The 18234-nt window shown below is 34.7% G+C and overlaps 1 protein-coding gene across 2 annotated transcripts in view; it reads right to left on the bottom strand.

Moving 5' to 3' along the window:
- Positions 1-1571: 1571 nt before the first annotated feature.
- The window catches only part of MND1 (meiotic nuclear divisions 1), a 72989-nt gene continuing 56326 nt past the window's right edge, over positions 1572-18234 (bottom strand). Inside the window, exons 8-10 of one of the 2 annotated variants that reach the window (XM_027599300.1) lie at positions 17547-17661; positions 7632-7676; positions 1572-1813 (exon numbers count right to left, since the gene is read on the bottom strand). In XM_027599300.1, coding sequence (XP_027455101.1) covers positions 1707-1813; positions 7632-7676; positions 17547-17661 — 267 coding nt within the window. In that variant the 3' untranslated portion in view covers positions 1572-1706. Of the gene's footprint in view, positions 1814-3344; positions 4508-7631; positions 7677-17546; positions 17662-18234 lie in introns of those variants that run through there. The other variant, XM_027599301.2, reaches the window with a different exon arrangement.

Raw genomic sequence — 18234 nt, 5'->3', positions numbered from 1 at the left:
AATCTTGCCATTTGCAATAATATAGATGGACCTAGATGGTATTATGCTAAGTGAAATAAGTCAGACAGAAAGACAAATGCATGGAATCTTATATGTGGAGTCTAAAAAAATAAGCAAACAGAACAAAACCAAACAAAACTCATAGATACAGAGAGTATGTTGGTGGTTGCCAGAGGGGAGGGTGTCGGGGTAGGTGAAATGTGAGATGTGGATCAAGGGGTACAAAGTTATATAAATAAATAAGTCATGGAGATGTAATGTGTGGTGACTAGAGTCAATAATATTATATTGCAAATTTGAAAGTTGCTAAGAGTAAATCTTAAAAGTTTGGACCACAAAAATTTTTTATAACTTTATATGGTAACAGATGGTAACTAGACTTCCTATGATCATTTTGCAAAGTATACAAATGTCCCAATTGTTACACTGTACACCTGAAACTAATATATTGTATGTTAATTATACTTCAATTTTTATAAAGGTACACAAAATCTTTTAGGGATTAGAAATGGCTCCCTTTTGGAACATACATACTCTTTCAACAAAGAAGTACATTTCCTAATAAACAGCAAACTGTCTGAGAAATTTTGGAATTCCCACAATTGGTGTTTTTGGGAAAGGCTTATGACTGGTTATTTTTATTTTTTGCCCTCTGTCACTTACATCAAATATTTTCTCCTGTGAAAAGAGCTGTTGCCCTAAGGCAACATAAAGTACTCTTGAGAACAAAGAACAAAGATGGACCAATTTGCTCCCCCCATCCTCCAGGAAGTAATTAAGAAGGCCCAGAGCAATTCCATGCAATACAAAGGCCAGATTCACTAACAAATGGTTTGGATGCTGTTTGGGTCTTTTCAAACATATGGAGTATCTCATTCAAGTTACTTAAAAGAACATCAAATTTAGTATGAGAAAAAATTAAGGCATGTGTGAAGGGCATTACACACATTAGTTTTGGTTTTTTTCTTTTAGCTTTCCTTGGAGTGCCTACAATACTCTAAATATCCAAGCTGAATTGGAAAAAAAAGTTATATACACAAAACAAATTATTTTTAATTTACTTTTTAGGTAGTTGAAAAAAAATCCCTGAACTCTAGCTGGTGATATGTGCCATATTAATGCCACTATATCTTAAAAAGTACATAAAACAGGGCATCAAAAAGTCAAAAGAAAGTAGTTTTCATGACTGAGGAATTACTACCTAACTCTAAACTTGAGTATTTTTTCTATAGGAAATTCACAAATATGATGCAGTATACTGAAAATCAATCACATACATTTTCCCACTAAATAATAATAAACAGTAGAGCAACCATTAAAGTTTTAAAGGTTAGTTCCAAGTGTTAATGTGTGGGTGTATGTCTGTAATAGAAACTTCCAAGGTACCCTTAGTTCTCAATATTTAATATTTGAGTGAAACTAAAAAATGTTGTCATGTCATGATGTCTTGGAACTCTAAAAAATTATTTGTAAACCTAAGTGGATTTGCACTATCCTACTTTGATGACCACTTGGTAATATGGTCATAATCCTGCTTTTGATAGATCAAAAAAAGTGAAAACCATCTCCATTTTATACTTTATTTAAAATTAATAAAATGATAAACACAACTACAGGTAAATGGCAATTCAGTACATTTAGTTGGACAATAAATTAAAAAATTACATATTCACAAGGACACAGATCCTTTACCAACATCGAACATTTTAGTCTATGTAGTCAAAGTCTTCTGGAATTCCAAAGTTTTTATCAATTTTATTTTCTTCGAACCCAAATTTTCTTTTGGCCCAAGATTTTATTGCAAATATATTATCTATAAAGAAAATTGAGAAATATTTATAAGAATTGAAAACATAATCATAAAACATGTCAAATATAATTATATTCCTTTTTTGTTACTTCTATTACTTTCAGAAGTATCAACATAAGAAGTGTGCTTTATTTTGAAAAGTAATAGCAATTCATTTCTGAAGAAAGAAAATACTTTAATTAGTATTTTGAGCAACCAGATCGCATATTTAAAAATTCAGCAAATTAGTTGCCACTAAAAAATACCTGACTTAAGAATAATCCAAAAACAGGGAAAGGCTAACAATGGTGTTTCTTCCACATTTCCACAGCAGAGGCCAGGACTCTTACCTCAGGAATTACAATTGCTCCTGTTGTTCCCAAAGGGTTCACATTCTCTCCAGACCTTTTTCCTTTCCCCACAGATAATAACGGTTTCCAGATAATCAGGCCAGTGTGAGGGAGAAGGGAAGAGAATAGAAGGTAGTTCTCCTCTATCTGAAGACTAAGATAGGAGTAGATGTATCCTTTGCATCCTCTAGGGGGGTATTTAAAAAGCATTTTGCCACTGAAGAAGTGTTATATCTACTTATAGGAATTTATCCCAAGGAAACAAAATAAATTGTGTACAAAGATTTATGGTTAAATCTTTATCCCAATGTAATAAAAGAAAAAAATAAAAGCAATCCAAATATCTAATCTCATTTATTGTACTTCGCTTTATTGTACTTCAAAGATAGTGCAGTTTTTACATATTGAAGGTTTATGGCAACCATGTGTCGAGGAAGTCTACTGGCACCATTTTTCTAATGGCATTTGCTCACTTCATATATTATGTCACATTTTGGTAATTTTCACATATTTGAAACTCTTTCATTAATATTATTATATTTGTTCTGGTGATCTGTGAGCAGTGATCTTTGATGTTATTATTGTCATTGTTTTGGGACACCACAAACTGCACCTATATAAGATAGCATACTTAATAAGGTTTTGTGTGTCTGTCCCACCAACTGGCTGTTCCCCTGTCTCTGTACCTTTCCTCAGGCCTCCCTATTTCCTGAGACACAACAACAGTAGTATTAGGCCAATGAATAAACCCTATAACGGACTCTAAGTGTTCAAGTGAAAGAAGAGTTGCACATCCCTCACTTTAAATCAATAGCTAGAAATAATTAAGCTTGGTGAGAAAGCCAAAACAGGCTGAAAACTAGGCCCCTTGTGCCAGACATTCAAGTCGTGATTGCAGAGTTCATGAGAGAAATTACAAGCACTACTACAATGAACACATAAATGATAAGTGAAACAGCCTCATTGCTGATACAGAGAAAGTGGAGTGGTCTGGATAAAAGATCAAACCAGCCACAACATTCCCTTAAGCCAAAGCCTAATGCAGTGCAAGGCCCTAAGTCTCCTCAGTACTGTGAAGGCTGAGCGGTGAGACTTGGAGAAGCTGCAGAAAAAAGAGCTGGAAGCCAGCAGAAGGCGGTTCATGAGGTTTAAGAAGCCATCTCCCTAACATCAAAGCGCAGGATGAAGCAGCAAGTGCTGATAGAGAAGCTGCAGCAAGTTCTCCTGAAGATCCAGCTATGATCATTCATGAAGGTGGCTACACTGAACAAAAGATTTTTAATGTAGATGAAACAGCTTTCTACTGGAAGATGATATCATCTAGGACATTCATAGCCAGAGAGAAGTCAGCGCCTGGCTTCAAAGAACAGGCTGACTTTCTTGTTAGGGGCTAATGCCCCTGGTGACTTTCACTTGAAACCAGTGCTCATTTACCATTCTGAAAATCCTAGAGTCCTTAAGGACTCTGTTAAATCTACTCTGCCTGTGTTCTAACACAACATCCATTGTGGCCCATGGATCAAGGAGTACTTTTGACTTTCAAATCTTATTTAAGAAATACACTGCATAAATCTATAGTTGCCATGGATAATAAGTGATTCCTCTGATGAATGTGAGCAAAGTAAATTAAAAACTTTCTGGAAAGGATTCACCATTCTAGATGCTATTAGGAACATTCATGATTTATGGGAAGATGTCTGAATATCAACATTAACAAGTTTGGTAGAAGTTGGTTCCAACTCTCAAGGATGACTTTGAGGAGTTCAAGACTTCAGTGGAGCAAGTAACTGCAGATGTGGTGGGAATAGCGAGAGAACTAGAATTCAAGGTGGAGCCTGAATGGGACTGAAATGCTACAATCTCATGGTAAAATCTGAAGGGATGAGGAGTTGCTTCTCATGGATGAGCAAAGAAAGTGATTTCTTGAGATGGAATCTACTTCTGGTGAAGATGCTGTGAATATAGTTGAAATGACTAATAAAGAATTTACAATGTTAGATAAACTTAATTGATAAAGCAGGGGCAGGGTTTGAGAACAGACTCCCAATTTTGAAAGTTCTACTGTGGATAAAATGCTAACAAACAGCATCACCCACTACAGAGAAATCGTTCATGAATGGTGTAAGACAGGGATAAAGCGTGTTACAGGTACTCTATTAGGTAGAGAGTCTAGGCCTTCAAGCTGACACGAGAGAGAGAAAAATCAACTTATTACTAAATAATTCCAAAGTGTTATGTATGTTAAAGAGAAAAGATCAAGTATTATGTGTACAGCTTCCAGAACAGGCTCCAAGAGCACAGAAAGCTTGCCGGGAAATGAGAGAACAGATGCAACAATGCAGGAAACTTGAAGGAATGGACTTCAAACCTGGACCAGGAGAGAAAAAAAATCCCATACCCATGAGTAGTACTCCACATTCCCTTTTCCCCCAGCTCCTGGAGACAATTAATCTACTTTCCATCTCAATGAATTTCCCTATTCTGGACATTTCATATAAATGAAATGATACAATATGTGTCTAGCTTCTTTCACTTAGCATCATGTTTTCAAGGTTCATCCATGTTGTAGCAGGTATCAATACTTCATTCCTTTTTATGGTCAAATAATACTTCATTGTATGGGGGATATACCACATTATGCCTTCAAGACAATGTTACCTGAAATCTTGATAATTCATTCCTCGTCAAATAAAATGTTCCTATTATGTGGAAATTTTTATAAATGGATAAGAAATAGTGTTTGTTTGTTTTTCCTTTAAAGAAACAGCCTTAAGACTAGCAGGATTTCTGTTCATTTCCATGGTGGCATCCTCAGGATATATGCAGAAATAGGATGGGCAATATCATAAACATGAGTCTGTGTTTAGGACCTCACAACATCTATCCCCCTCCTCACTGAGATGCCTCTTACACAAAGTCATAAAAACTCCACTATCTTAAGTATTAAGCAAGGTTTTATAGAAAGTTGTTAAATCACATTTAAGGTGTATTTAATGCCATACATAAATCATTTAGATGTGATATTTCTAGTTATATTTATACCCTAAGGTAAGCTCTCATTTTATAAAACTGAAATACTGAATTACTGAACAGTAAATATCTTCCATTCTACACACATTTTAAGGGCCTTTTTAGGTAAAAGGAAAGCAAACCCTTAACTAATAAGTAGGTAACAATCTTTAGTTACAAATATTATGGATGTTTTCTTTTTGTTTTGAAGAGAGGTTGGTTTTCTGAGGTGTAATTTGTTTTAACTCCATGATTTTCATAACACTTTTATGTTGGAAGGAGCAAGTTGTAACTTCAAATGGAAATATGGTTCCTTTTTTTTTTTTTACTTTTTTTATTACAAAGTATTTTTTTTTTTATTAACATATAATGTATTATTTGTTTCAGGGGTACAGGCCTGTGATTCATCAGTCTTACACAATTCCTAACAGCTGTTTCTGCTGTGCTAAAAATATCTTCCTTCCTATATGATTTTAAAAGTTTCAGGTTCTTTCTCAACTAATAACGTAAGGGGAAAATGAAGTTCAAAATGTTCCTTTTTTTCATCATAACTGGACGTTTATGATCAAGTGCAAAACATGAAAGGATTTTTTTAAGAGAAGAATGGGAAAGGGGAGTATTTATTTATCTATGTATCTAACATTGTGTGAAAGGGCTTACAAATTGTTTTATTTAATTCTCCGAAAACGTAAGGTAGATATAATCTACACAGAGGAAGCAGGTTCAGAGAAGTTCAATAAGTGATACAGCAGCTAAAGAACACAATCCGGATTCCTTTCAAAGTCAAGTTCTTCCCACCATATACACAGGCTGCTTGTTCCTACTGCTTGCTGAGCTGCTTTGCTGAGAAGTACTGGGGGAAATCACTTTCTTATTTTTAACCTACAAGTCCACTTGTCTTTTTTGCTCATTTAAAATTTTGTATTTCTCAAATTTAAATTGATATCACTGTATTTACTATTTATTTATACTTATTGGACACACATCTCATTCTTCTCTTTTCTTTAATGTTAGCTTGCTGTTTTTACCCTCTTCTGTTATCATTAAAGCATTACATTATTTATGAAATGAAATGTATTACTTTGTAATAAACAAGATTGCAATTTTATAGGAACCAAAGGCCAATTACAATGATTTTATCAATCTACTTAATTCTAAAATAGACAAGGAAACATGATTCTTAAATGTTTTGTGACATACAGAAGCCTGGACATGGAGTCAGGAAACCTGGCTCAAACCTTTGTACATCCAGTGACTAATCACCTTTGACTCAAGGCATCACTTTAAATTTTCTGCATCTGTGTCAATACGATCTTAACCATACTCTCCCAGAGAAATAGAATGATGATGAGTAGTACATGTGAAGGTATTATAGACTCTTACCAGGACGGTAAAAGTTCAGTTACCATTACTTTAGAACTAGAAAAACATCAGTGTTATTTGTAGATAGATTTTAACAATACTAATCATACCTGTATATAATTGACAACAATCCTTATTTTATTAACTTTCTTCTACACTTTAAGACACAGGGGAAAATGCCTTATTAATTCTCATTTCTTAGAACATCTCTGGTATAGACCAGAGGGTGTATCCATTGGCAAATGGATTAATGAGGCATTTATATGAAAGCACGTACACAGAGAAGACAATATCATGTAGTGGAAAGAGCTCTGACTCTGGGATCAGAAAAGTTGGATTCTAATTCCTGTTCACTGCCTAGCCCCTGTGTCACCATGGGCTCCTGATGGCCTCAGTTCCATCTCTAAAATTAGGGATGATAATCCTATTTGCCTCACAAGATTGTTGCAGAGATAAAACGAGAATGCACCACAGATACTCTTTGCAATGCCTGGCTTATAGTCCAGCCCTCAACAAATGTTAGCTGTTATTATTGTGAGCAAGAAGACAAATCTTCAGGATTCCATGAAATTCTTAAAGTTTTATCTTGCACTAATATCATGAAAGTTCAGTGATTAGCCCAAGTGACTTATCTAAGAAAAATTACACAAAAATTAAACTGCAAGCAGTCATTGGTTTTACAAAAATACGTTGTATTTTACATACAAAATGACTCATAGTAAGATTTAAAAAAAAAAAAAACTTAAGTAACTGAAATGATTTAATGTAATGATTTAATAAAAACTTAATACAGGGATGCCTGAATGGCTCAGTCAGTTAAACGTATGACTCGGTTTCGCCTAAGGTCATGATCCCAGCGTCATGGGATTGAGCCCCGCGTCAGGCTCAGGGCTCAGTGCAGAGTCTGCTTGAGATTCTCTCTCCCTCTCCCTTTGCCCCTCCCCCTGCTCTCACGTGTGCGTGCTTTAAAAATAAACAAACAAAATCTTAAAAAAAAATACATACATTTCTGGAAAGGTCTTTTCTTGAACAAAACTAGGCAAAATAGCTTCTGCATTTCATATCATAGTAAGTGTGGAAAAAGCTTATCTACAGCTTAGCAGTACCATTATAATACATACCAGTCCATCTGTTAGCAGCTTCTTTGGCTACTTTATTTGCTTGACCTGAAAAAATATATATATATAAATAATCATATTCATGTATTTATAGACTCATTTTTTACATGAACAAAAGGTTATACAAAGAGGAGTTTAGGTAAAAAGCTCAAATAGTGACACATGACATGTTGTATCCAACAATCCTGCTCAACTCCCCAAAGAAATTTTGGTTTCAATTGTATTAGTCATGAATAGTCAAGGTAAACAATTTCCCTTTCCTAAATGTCCATTATTACTGTACGTGTTCCTTTAAAGATAAGTGTGAGATGTGTTTCTCAAATAATTTACAACATCAAGAGGATAAAATAATTTAAGTTTAATGGTAAGAATTTTAGAGTATATATTAGATTACAGTAAACCTGACCTTAAAAAAATTTATATTATACATCTTGTTATTAAATGTATCTATGTCTATGTCTTTCAAGTTAATCTACATAGCACATAACAGTCCCATGATCAACTAAGCATAAATACTATTTATTTATTTATTTTTTAAAGATTTTATTTATTTATTCATGAGAGAGAGAGAGAGAGAGAGAGAGAGAGAGAGAGAGGCAGAGGGAGCAGCAGGCTCCCAAGGAGCAGCGAGCCTGATGCGGGACTCAATCCCAGGACCCTGGGATCATGACCTGAGCCGAAGGCAGACGCTTAACCATCTGAGCCACCCAGGCGCCCGCATAAATACTATTGATTATGATGGCATTTATTCATTGAAAGATAATTTATATACTCCAGAATTCACCATATTAAAGTGTATAATTCGGCAGATTTTAGAACAGGATTGTAAAACCATCACCACTACCTAATTCCAGAACATTCTCATCACCCAAAAGAAAATCCCATACCCATTAGTACTCCACATTCCCTTTTCCCCCAGCTCCTGGAGACCATTAATCTACTTTCCATCTCAATGAATTTCCCTATTCTGGACATTTCATATAAATGAAATGATACAATATGTGTCTAGCTTCTTTCACTTAGCATCATGTTTTCAAGGTTCATCCACATTGTAGCATGTATCAATACTTTATTCCTTTTTACGGTCAAATAATATTCCATTGTATGGATATACCACATTTTGTTTAGTCATTCATCAGTTGATGGACATTTGGGTTGTTTATTGCTAATATGAATAATTTAATAATTTTTGTGTGAACATTTTTTTCAGTTCTCTTGGATATATACTTGGCATGGAATTGCTGGAACATATTGTAACTCTATGCATAACATTTTGGGGAAGAGCTAAATTGTCTTCCAAAGGGGCTGTATCATTTTAACAATACCACCAGCAAACTAAAAGTTCCAATTTTCCCACATCCTCACCAACAATTATTTTCCATTCTTTTTATTATAGCCATCCTATGCATTGTGAAGTAGTATGTCATTTTGGTTTTGATTTGCATTTCCCTAATAACTAATGATGTTGAGCATTTTTCCTATGCTTATTGACTATTTGCATATTTTCCTTGGAAAAACTAATACTTTGCCCATGTTTAAATTGGGTTTTCAAAAATTGTTCAGTTGTAATTTTTAAAAATATACACATTTTGGATATCGGACAGTTGTCAGATACAGGATTTACAAATATTTTCTTCTATTCTGTGGGTTTTCTTTTCACTTTCTCGGTAAGATACCTTGATACACAAAATTTGTTAATTTTAATGAAGTCAAATTGATCTGTTTTTTCTTTGTTTGTTTGAGCTTTTGGTGTCCTATCCAAGAAACTGCTGCCTAATCCAAGGATACAGAGATAAATACTTAAATTTTCTTCTAAGAGTTATATAGTTTCTTACATTCAGTTCTTTGATCTGAGTTAGTTTTTGTATATGGACTGAGATGGGAGTCCAGTTTGATTCATTTGCAACTGGTTTGGATAACCAGTTATACCCAGCACCATTAGTTGAGAACACTATTTTTTCCTAATTAAATAGTCTTGGCACTATTGCTCTTAAAAATCAATTGGGTTTACTTCTGGACTTTCAATTCTATTTCTTTAACCGGCATGTCTACTTTTTTTTTTTTTTTAAGTAATTTCTATACCCAATGTGGGGCTTGAACTCACCCCAAGATTAAGAGTCATGTGCTCTTCTGACTGAGCTAGCCAGGTGCCCCTGCATGTCTATTCTTATACTAGCACCACACTGTCTTGATTATTGTAGCTTTGTAGGAAGTTTTGAAATTGGGAAATTTGAGTCTTCCAACTTTACTGTTCTCTTTCAAGATTTCTTTTTAAAGATTTATTTATATATTTGAGAGACAGAGAGAGAGAGAGAGTGAGAGCATGTGCACATGCACGCGGCGGGGGGGATGGCACAGAAGGAGAGAAGCAGACTTGGAGCTGAGCACAGAGCCCAACACAGGGATCAATCTCACAACCCTGAGATCACGACCTGAGCCAAAACCAAGAGTTGGTTGCTTAACTGACTGCACCACCCAGGCATCCCTCTTTCAAAATTCTTTTGGCTATTCTGGGTCCTTTGCATTTTCGTATGAATTTTAGGATCAACTTACCAATTCCTACCAAAAAGCAGTTAAAATTTTGATAGGTTTTACATCGAATCCCCGTAGGTCAATTTGAGGAGTGTTTCCATCTTAAATACAGAATGTCTGTTTATAGAGGTCTTTAGTTTCATTCAATGTTTTGTAGTTTTCAGTATAAGTTTTGCACTTCCTTGACTAATTTTATTCTTAAGTATTTCATTCATTTGTAAATACTTTTCTTAATTTCATTTTCAGATTGTTCATTGTTAGCATATAAGATACATTATTTTTGTATATTGATTTTTGTATCCTACAACCTGCTGACCTCACTTACTACTTAATGTGAATGTCTTTTATTTCTCTTTTTTGCCTAATTGCCCTGGCTTGAACTTCCAGTACAATGTTGAATAGAAGTGGTAAGGAAGGTCATCCTTGAGGAAAGCATATAGTCTTTTACCATTCAATATGATGTAAGCTGTAGATTTATTATAGATGCCCTTTTATAAATTGAGGAAGTTCACTTCTTTTCCTAGTTTTTTGGGTATTTGTATCATGAAAGGGTGTTGGATTTTGTCAAAATTTTTCTTTGTCTAATGAGACAAACATGCTGTTACTGTCACAAATTACATTTTATATACTGCATGCCCAACAAAATAGCTTATGATTATTGCTTTATGCAGCTGTATTTTAAATAAGAGAACCATAAGGTGATACAAACAAAAATACATATATACTGTCTTTTATATTTACCTATGAAGCAGCCTTCACCAGGTGCTTTATTTTTTCACGTTACTGTCCAGTGTCCTTTCACTTCAATGAGAAAGACGCCCATATTTTTTTAGGGCAGGTCTGCTAGTGACAAACTCTCAGTTGTTTACCTGGGAATATCTTACTTTCTCCTTCATTTTTGAAGGAAAATATTTCTGGATATAGAATTCTTGGTGGACAGTTATGTCCCCCCCTTCACTTTGAATATATCATCCCAATGCCTTTGGCTTCTATGGCTTCTAATAAAAAACAAATTGTTAATCTGATTGAAAATTCCCTGTGTATGATGAGTCACCTCCTTCTTGTTGCTTTCCAGAGTCTCTGTTTATCTTTCGACAAGTTGATTATGGTGAGTCTATATGTGGATCTTTTTGAGGTTGTCCTAAATTGGAGTTTGTTAAGTTTTTTCTATGTATAGATTGTTTTTCATCAAATTTGAGAAGGGTTCAGCTTTTTTTTTTTTTTAATATTCTTTCGGTCCCATTCACTCCTCTCTCCTTCTGGGACTTCCTTTATGTATACGTTGGCGCTCTTGATGCTGTGCCACAGGTCTCTTGAGACTGTTGATATTTCTTCATTCTTTTTTCTTTCTATCCTCAGATTGAATTATCTCTGTTGAACTATCTCCAAGTCACTAATTCTTTCTTTTGCCTGCTCAAATTGGCTGTTAATCCCGAGTGAAATTTTCATTTCAGTTATGGTTTTCAACTCCAGCATTTCATTTGGTTCCTTTTTAATAATTTCTGTATCTTTGCCGATACTTTCTACTTGGTGAGTTTTCATTCTCAAACTTTCCTTCAGTTCTTTAGACATGTTTTTCTTTAGCTCTTTTAACATATTTTAAAATTGCTGACTGAAATTCTGGGCCTAGCAAGTCCAACATCATGTGCATGAACCATACTTTCTTTGAATATCTCGCAATTTTTTGTTGAAAGTCGGACATTTTAAGTAATATGATGTGGCGACTCTGGAAATCAGATACATCCCCCCCTTCCCAAGGTTGTTGTTTTTGGTACTTGTTGTTACTGTTTGTTTAGTGATTTCTCTGAACTAATTCTGTAAAGTCTGTATTCTTTGTTATGTGTGGCTACTAAAGTCTCTAGTTTGCTTACCAGGCATACTACAAGCCAGATCAAGTAAGGACAATCCTTCCTATTGGTGGCTTTCAGAAAACCACCAAAGATGTCAAATAGTGACAATTTGGGGGAAATAAGGGTCTTAAAAAGCTCCAGCTCCATTTTACTCCCTCTGATACCAGGAATGCACGGCTGTTATTTTTCAAGGTTACTGCTGAGCTAGAGAGTAGGGGATGAGAATAGGACAAGTTAAAATACCATAAAGCTTATTATTCTTGCTGAGATTCAGCCATTTTTTCTTGAATAGGTAAATTACTGGTTAGTTTCTAGAATTCTGGAAAAGTTGTGACAATTTTTGCCAGCTTTCATGGAAGGGTAAGTTTTCATAGGTCCTTATTCCATCATTTTCACTGTCATCCTGACATTTCTAAGAAAATTTCTTAAGTACTTCTAAGATTTACTTTCAAGTATTTTTGTAGGAATTCAATTTTTACTACAACTTATTTTATCTGTTCTCACTTAAGTAATGGTCAGAGTAGCTAAAATTAAATTTTATTTTTTATACATTATTGCTTTGACTTCTCATTTCTCAGATATTTGCAACCAATCTTGCTAAAACTTATTTGAAATAGATATCAATAAGTCATCTAGCATGATGAAATATAAATATTTCCTGCAAGAATTATTGAGAAATAAATAAGATTATACATAGCTATGCTACATGAATATAAAGGTTACAATTCTTATCAGAGGAACTGTTACAAAATAAACCATGACAGACTTAGAGATTAGTCTGACTGCTGTAACATGGGTGCAACAGCCACACTATTAAGAACCAAATCTTATTAAAATCAATTTGTGAAACTCATAATCCTTTAATCCAGTATAATCTGTTCTGCAATAACATGATAGCCCAAATCCTATGAAACCCCTCATTATCAAAAAGCATGTTTTAAAAACAATAATCTCTTTGGCAAAAGGAAATAATCTCATGTGGGGGAACAGAAGTTAAAATCTAAAAAAAATTCTCTAGATTTAGTAATAAGGAGATCGCTGCCATTTACTACTTAAATGTTTAAATTTCTTTGAATCTGTGGGTTTATAGTTTACATCAAATTTGAAAAAAAAATAGCCTTCATTTCTTCTGACAGTTATTTCTTCAAACATTTTTCAGGCCTGGACAAATGTACACACACACATACGCCACCCCAAGCATACACTCCTTTTGGGACTTTGATTACAAATATATTAGGTCACTTGAAGTTGTCCTACATGTCATGCTACATTCATTTAAAAAATTTATTTTTCCTCTCCAGTTTCATTTTGTATAGTTTCTACTGCTATGTCTTCAAATACACTAATCCTTTTTCTTGCAGCTTAATCTGCTATTAATTCAGTCCAGTGTATTTTTCATTTCAGACATTGTAGTGTTCAACTCCAGAAGTTTAACATGAAATCTTTTTTATATCTTCCATGTTTCTACTTAACTTTTTGAACATACACATTTTTTTAAAGACTTACTCATCTACTTTAGAGAGAGAGAGAGAGAACACAGGCAGGGAGGGGGGGAAGGCCAGAGGGAGAGAATCCCCAAGCAGACTCCCCACTGAGCACAGAGGCCTGATGCAGGGCTCCATCTCACAACCCATGAGATCACAACCTGAGTCGAAACCAAGAGTCAGACGCCCAACTGACTGAGCAACCTAGGTGCCCTGATATGATACATTTATAATAGCTTTTAATGTTATTGTCTTCTAATTCTATCTGTGTCAGTTCTGGATCAGTTTTGACTGAAGGATTATTGTTTTCACTAAGGAACATCTTTTCCTACTTCTTTGTGTGCCTGGTTATCTTTCATTATATGCTAGACACTATGAATTTTATTTTGTTGGGTGCTGGGTATGTTTGTATTTCTAGAAATATTCTTTAGCTTTGTTCTCAGATGCATATAAGTTACTTTGCAATAGTTTGATGTTTTCAAGACTTGGCTGTTATGGTTTGTTAGGTGGATGGAGAACAAAGCTCAGTCTAGGGCTAATTAGTGCTTGCCAACTGAGGCAAGGTGTTCTTGAGTGCTCCACCTGATGCCTTGTGAATTATACATTCTTCCAATCACCCTGGTGAGAACAGGCTTTATTCTTGGTCCTGTGTGTATGCCAGGTACTTCTTCCCACTAATTCTCTGAAATTGTTCTTTCCCCAGCTTTGGGTAATTACTTCACCTGCATTCACCGAATACTTGAGGAGAACCCTCTGTAGACACCCAGGGATCTCTTTCTGTGTAACTTCTCCTCTCTAGTATGCTGTCCTGTGAACTCTAGCCACACTGGTCTCCCTGATTCTCAGTTCCATTTGCAGGGCTCTGCCTAGGTTCTCCTTCTTTGTGCCACAGCCTGGAAATGCAATAAAATAAACTGACACAATTTTAAGACTTACTTTGTTTTCTTTCTCTAAGAATCATTGTTCTTTATTATCTGATATCACATAACTTTAAAACCTATTTCATATATTTTATGTGTTGTTTTTCAGGTGGCAGAATAAATCCCATCTGTTACTACTTTATCTTGCCTGGAAGTAGAAGTGTCACATTTGAATAAAATTTTATTTGTTAGCTGTTCTGAATTTTAAAACAGAGGAATTGGACATTTCTCTATAAAAGTATGAACTGAAGTTAGTCTAAAATTCTTTTTACAGGTGTTCAGGCTTTAATAAGATTTTTTTTTCTTCTGATTATAGTTTGGTAGCTTTCCACAGAAAAAAATATCCTACCTACACATCTAAAATATATTTAGGGAATAACGGAATTATCCTACATAACTGCTGTCCATTAAATAAGTTGTAATTCTCTATAATTAATGTATTTTATTAAAATAGATAATATTTTTAACGGAGTGAAATAAAAATAATACAAAGCCAGGAAGGAAGGACCCTTATTCTCTCATTCCCCTATAAAGATCAGAAATGCACAATGTAAAAATGTCAAAAATGAATACACATGTAATGAATTCATCATTACAAAATTTTACAGGATCCAAATACAGATCTTATGTGACTACATAATTAAATACAAAAAGATAACCTAGGTCTGATGTTGATAAAAAATGATAAAGTTTCTTAACTCACTGTTATTCAGAAAACATTTTCTTCTCATTGACTTAGACCTCATAGCCTGCATCATACTCATACACATTGACATGTTTTCCCTTAGGTTGAAAAATACCAACCATAAGGGTTAAGATGGAGAACAGAGGTCAGGGAACCAGTATAAGTTACAGTTGGAACTTCCTCCTCAACTATGCTATGCTACTCTCCAGAGAATTCATCATCATTTATATACCCTGAAATTTCTTCCATCAAGTTTCTTCACCTTTCTAAGAGGTGAGGAAATTGCCAAAATTGCTGCTTGATTCAGAGATACAAGAACGGTAACATCTGAAATTACACGCCTGAAATAAAAGTTTTCCCTCTTCATGAATCAGTCTGGCACAATTCTCTACCCTTGTGGATTTTCTGCACCTCAAGATGATCCACCAGCTTAGGATCACCATCAGTATAGGTCAGAATAGTTTTGTAAGACTAAATAAGTTTTAGTGATTCCTGAGTGGACAGAAGTAATCAAAATTATGAAAAGGACTATAAAAATAGGAGGTCACAAGTAGAGGTGATCTCAGTCAGGGTCATGTCTCCAGGGAAAGAGCAATGGCAATATAACGGGGACAACAAAGTAGAAAAGCAGAAGCCTTGTGAGTTGTAGGTCCTTGAAAGAAAAGAGAATGAAATTGGGTAAGCAAAAAATTGGCATCATCAAGGAAAAAGTCCCCTAACACAAAAAACTGAAATCATGAAGGAAAGCAGAACCAAATAAGAGTAATATACGAAGGACCAGATTTCATAACTGCGAAAACAGAATTTTCGTGATGAAGAGCTAGAGGGCACAGCGACGCTGATCCTAAAACTAAATTACCTGAAGGCATTAAATCTGGGGAAGAAAACTGTTCTCAAAGTTTCTTTCATGACACATTTGATGTCTTCTTTAACAAGAAGCATACATTTCCTTTTAAAGATGATTCATGAGAAGGCCTAGCCTTCCCATAGCAACCTCCTACCTTGTCTCTTGTTGCTTTGATGTGCTTATGTTCAAGGAGGGTCATTTGATATTAGTTAAAACTTCAAGACTGATTAAAGTGGTTCATTTTGTAGATTTGGCTAGCACTTTATTCTGCAGGATGATGATAAATGAATTAATCTGTGGGCAGCATGAAAGAGCGAACACGTCTAAGTACTTGATTTACAGAAAATGACTGGCTCAGGGGAAGAAAGGTTATTCTGCCCCCACCTCTTTTTGAAAATCGCCCTGGGTAATCAGCAGAACCAGGGCCAATACACACCATCAACTAGACTGTGGACTACACGTATGTGATTAATGCCTCCTGCAGATGTACAAAGCAGCGACCTGTCTCTAAAATTAAGTTTAACTTTAGATTGCACAAACTGAACTGCTTAAATATTTTTTAATTGCAAAGACTACCATCAGGGACAACTTAATTGTCCCCCCCCTTAATCAAATTATTCTCAAGCTAATTTTAAAGTACCAAATATTTTCGATTTCTCTCAAAGCCTTCAATCACATACTATCAGTTTTTTTTTTAATAAACGTTCCACTAGGTAGAGTTCCCTAAATGAAAAGACAAGCTAAGACAGAAAAATGGGATGAAAGTTATACATATTTTCCTAAGCAATTACATGCAGTGTCCTTATAATATATTCTTTCACTTCCTTAAATATTCAGATTTCTATCTTTACATAAATATATAAAAATTATTCAAAACAAAGCTTTGGAGATTAGTTTTCAAGTAGAGGAAAACATTACTGGTATATTCAAAAGGCAAGTCAATGCACAGACTGATTTTCTGTAACTTGAAAAATCATAGTTTTGGTATTATCTCTCCTAGAAGATAATGGTGGGTTTCATTCTCGAGTCAATGTACTTGGGGCACCTTAACTCCTCTGACTCCTCAGTTTCCTAAACTTGTATTTTTTGTCTTTATCCTTCTACTTTATCTACCTTCCTTCTTCTTAAAATGCTTATGATTTCAAAGTTATCACTATTCAATGCCTTAAGACTCTTTAAAGGAAATATTAATGTAATATTAATACTATTAATGGCTTGAGTTTCTCATAAACATGAAGAATGGTTACTAGGTAACTAGAGGTATAAAGTCTCTTTCATTGACAAAGTTAAAAACTTTCAAGGTGTGAGTCTGCTTGAGATTCTCTCTTTGCTCCTCCCCTCACGTGCACTCTAAGAAAAAAATTTTTTTTTTTTTAATTAAAAAAAAAAGCGGGGGGAGCACCTGGGTGGCTCAGTCAGTTTGGCATCTGGCTCTTGGTTTCGACTCAGGTCATGATCTCAGGGTTGTGAGACTGAGCCCCGTGACTGGCTCCACACTGGACATGGAGCCCTCTGCTCCTCCCCCCACTCTCTCTCTCCCCCTCCCTCTAAAAATTAAAAAAAAACATTAAAAAACCTTCCAAGTGTGATATAAACTTACGTATTTCTTCCACAACTTGTGGGTCACATTCTTTGTATTTTTCTACTTCTGCCTTTAGCTGTTCCCTTTGGTCTCGAAGTGAAGAAAGCTCTTTTGCTAGCATGGTTCGCTCTTCCTGCATTCAAAATAGTTTTATGTACAATTAAAACAAGCAAAATACCATGTGTTGTAAGGTTATACATTTTGTAAACATTTTCATTTTATTTCTCATAACTAATGTACACTAGGCTTTTGGACAGTATTACATATACACATACAACAACTCAACTCTTGTTTTTCTCTGAAATCTCAAGCATCTTTCATATATTTTGACTAGTTGAATGGGAATTAATATGTAGAATGGACTGCTCATAAATAGATGATTAGCAAATCATCTATTAGATGATTATCAAATGTTAGGAAAAGATACTGCCTCTTAGTTTCATAAGATTGTGTCAATATATACAATATTTTATGGCAACATCATCATTATACAATTTTCCTTAAAAGTGTGATAATTTTTCAACCTTTAAGGATGATTAGCCTTTAAAGATATTTAAAGATATCAGAAATAAGAAATTATTGTTAGTGGCCTCCTATCACTTTCCTTTAAAGGTAAACCAGAATAAAGCTTTTAAAACAACAGGATCCAATAAACACCATTTGAAATTTCTAGCCATAGTTCTAACAGGTAGAAGTCACAGTGCCA

Source organism: Zalophus californianus, chromosome 2, assembly GCF_009762305.2.
Source record: "Zalophus californianus isolate mZalCal1 chromosome 2, mZalCal1.pri.v2, whole genome shotgun sequence".
In the NCBI taxonomy this organism is placed as follows: domain Eukaryota; kingdom Metazoa; phylum Chordata; class Mammalia; order Carnivora; family Otariidae; genus Zalophus; species Zalophus californianus.
Note: the sequence above shows the minus strand (reverse complement) of the source record. Positions and strands in the feature narration are given on the sequence as shown.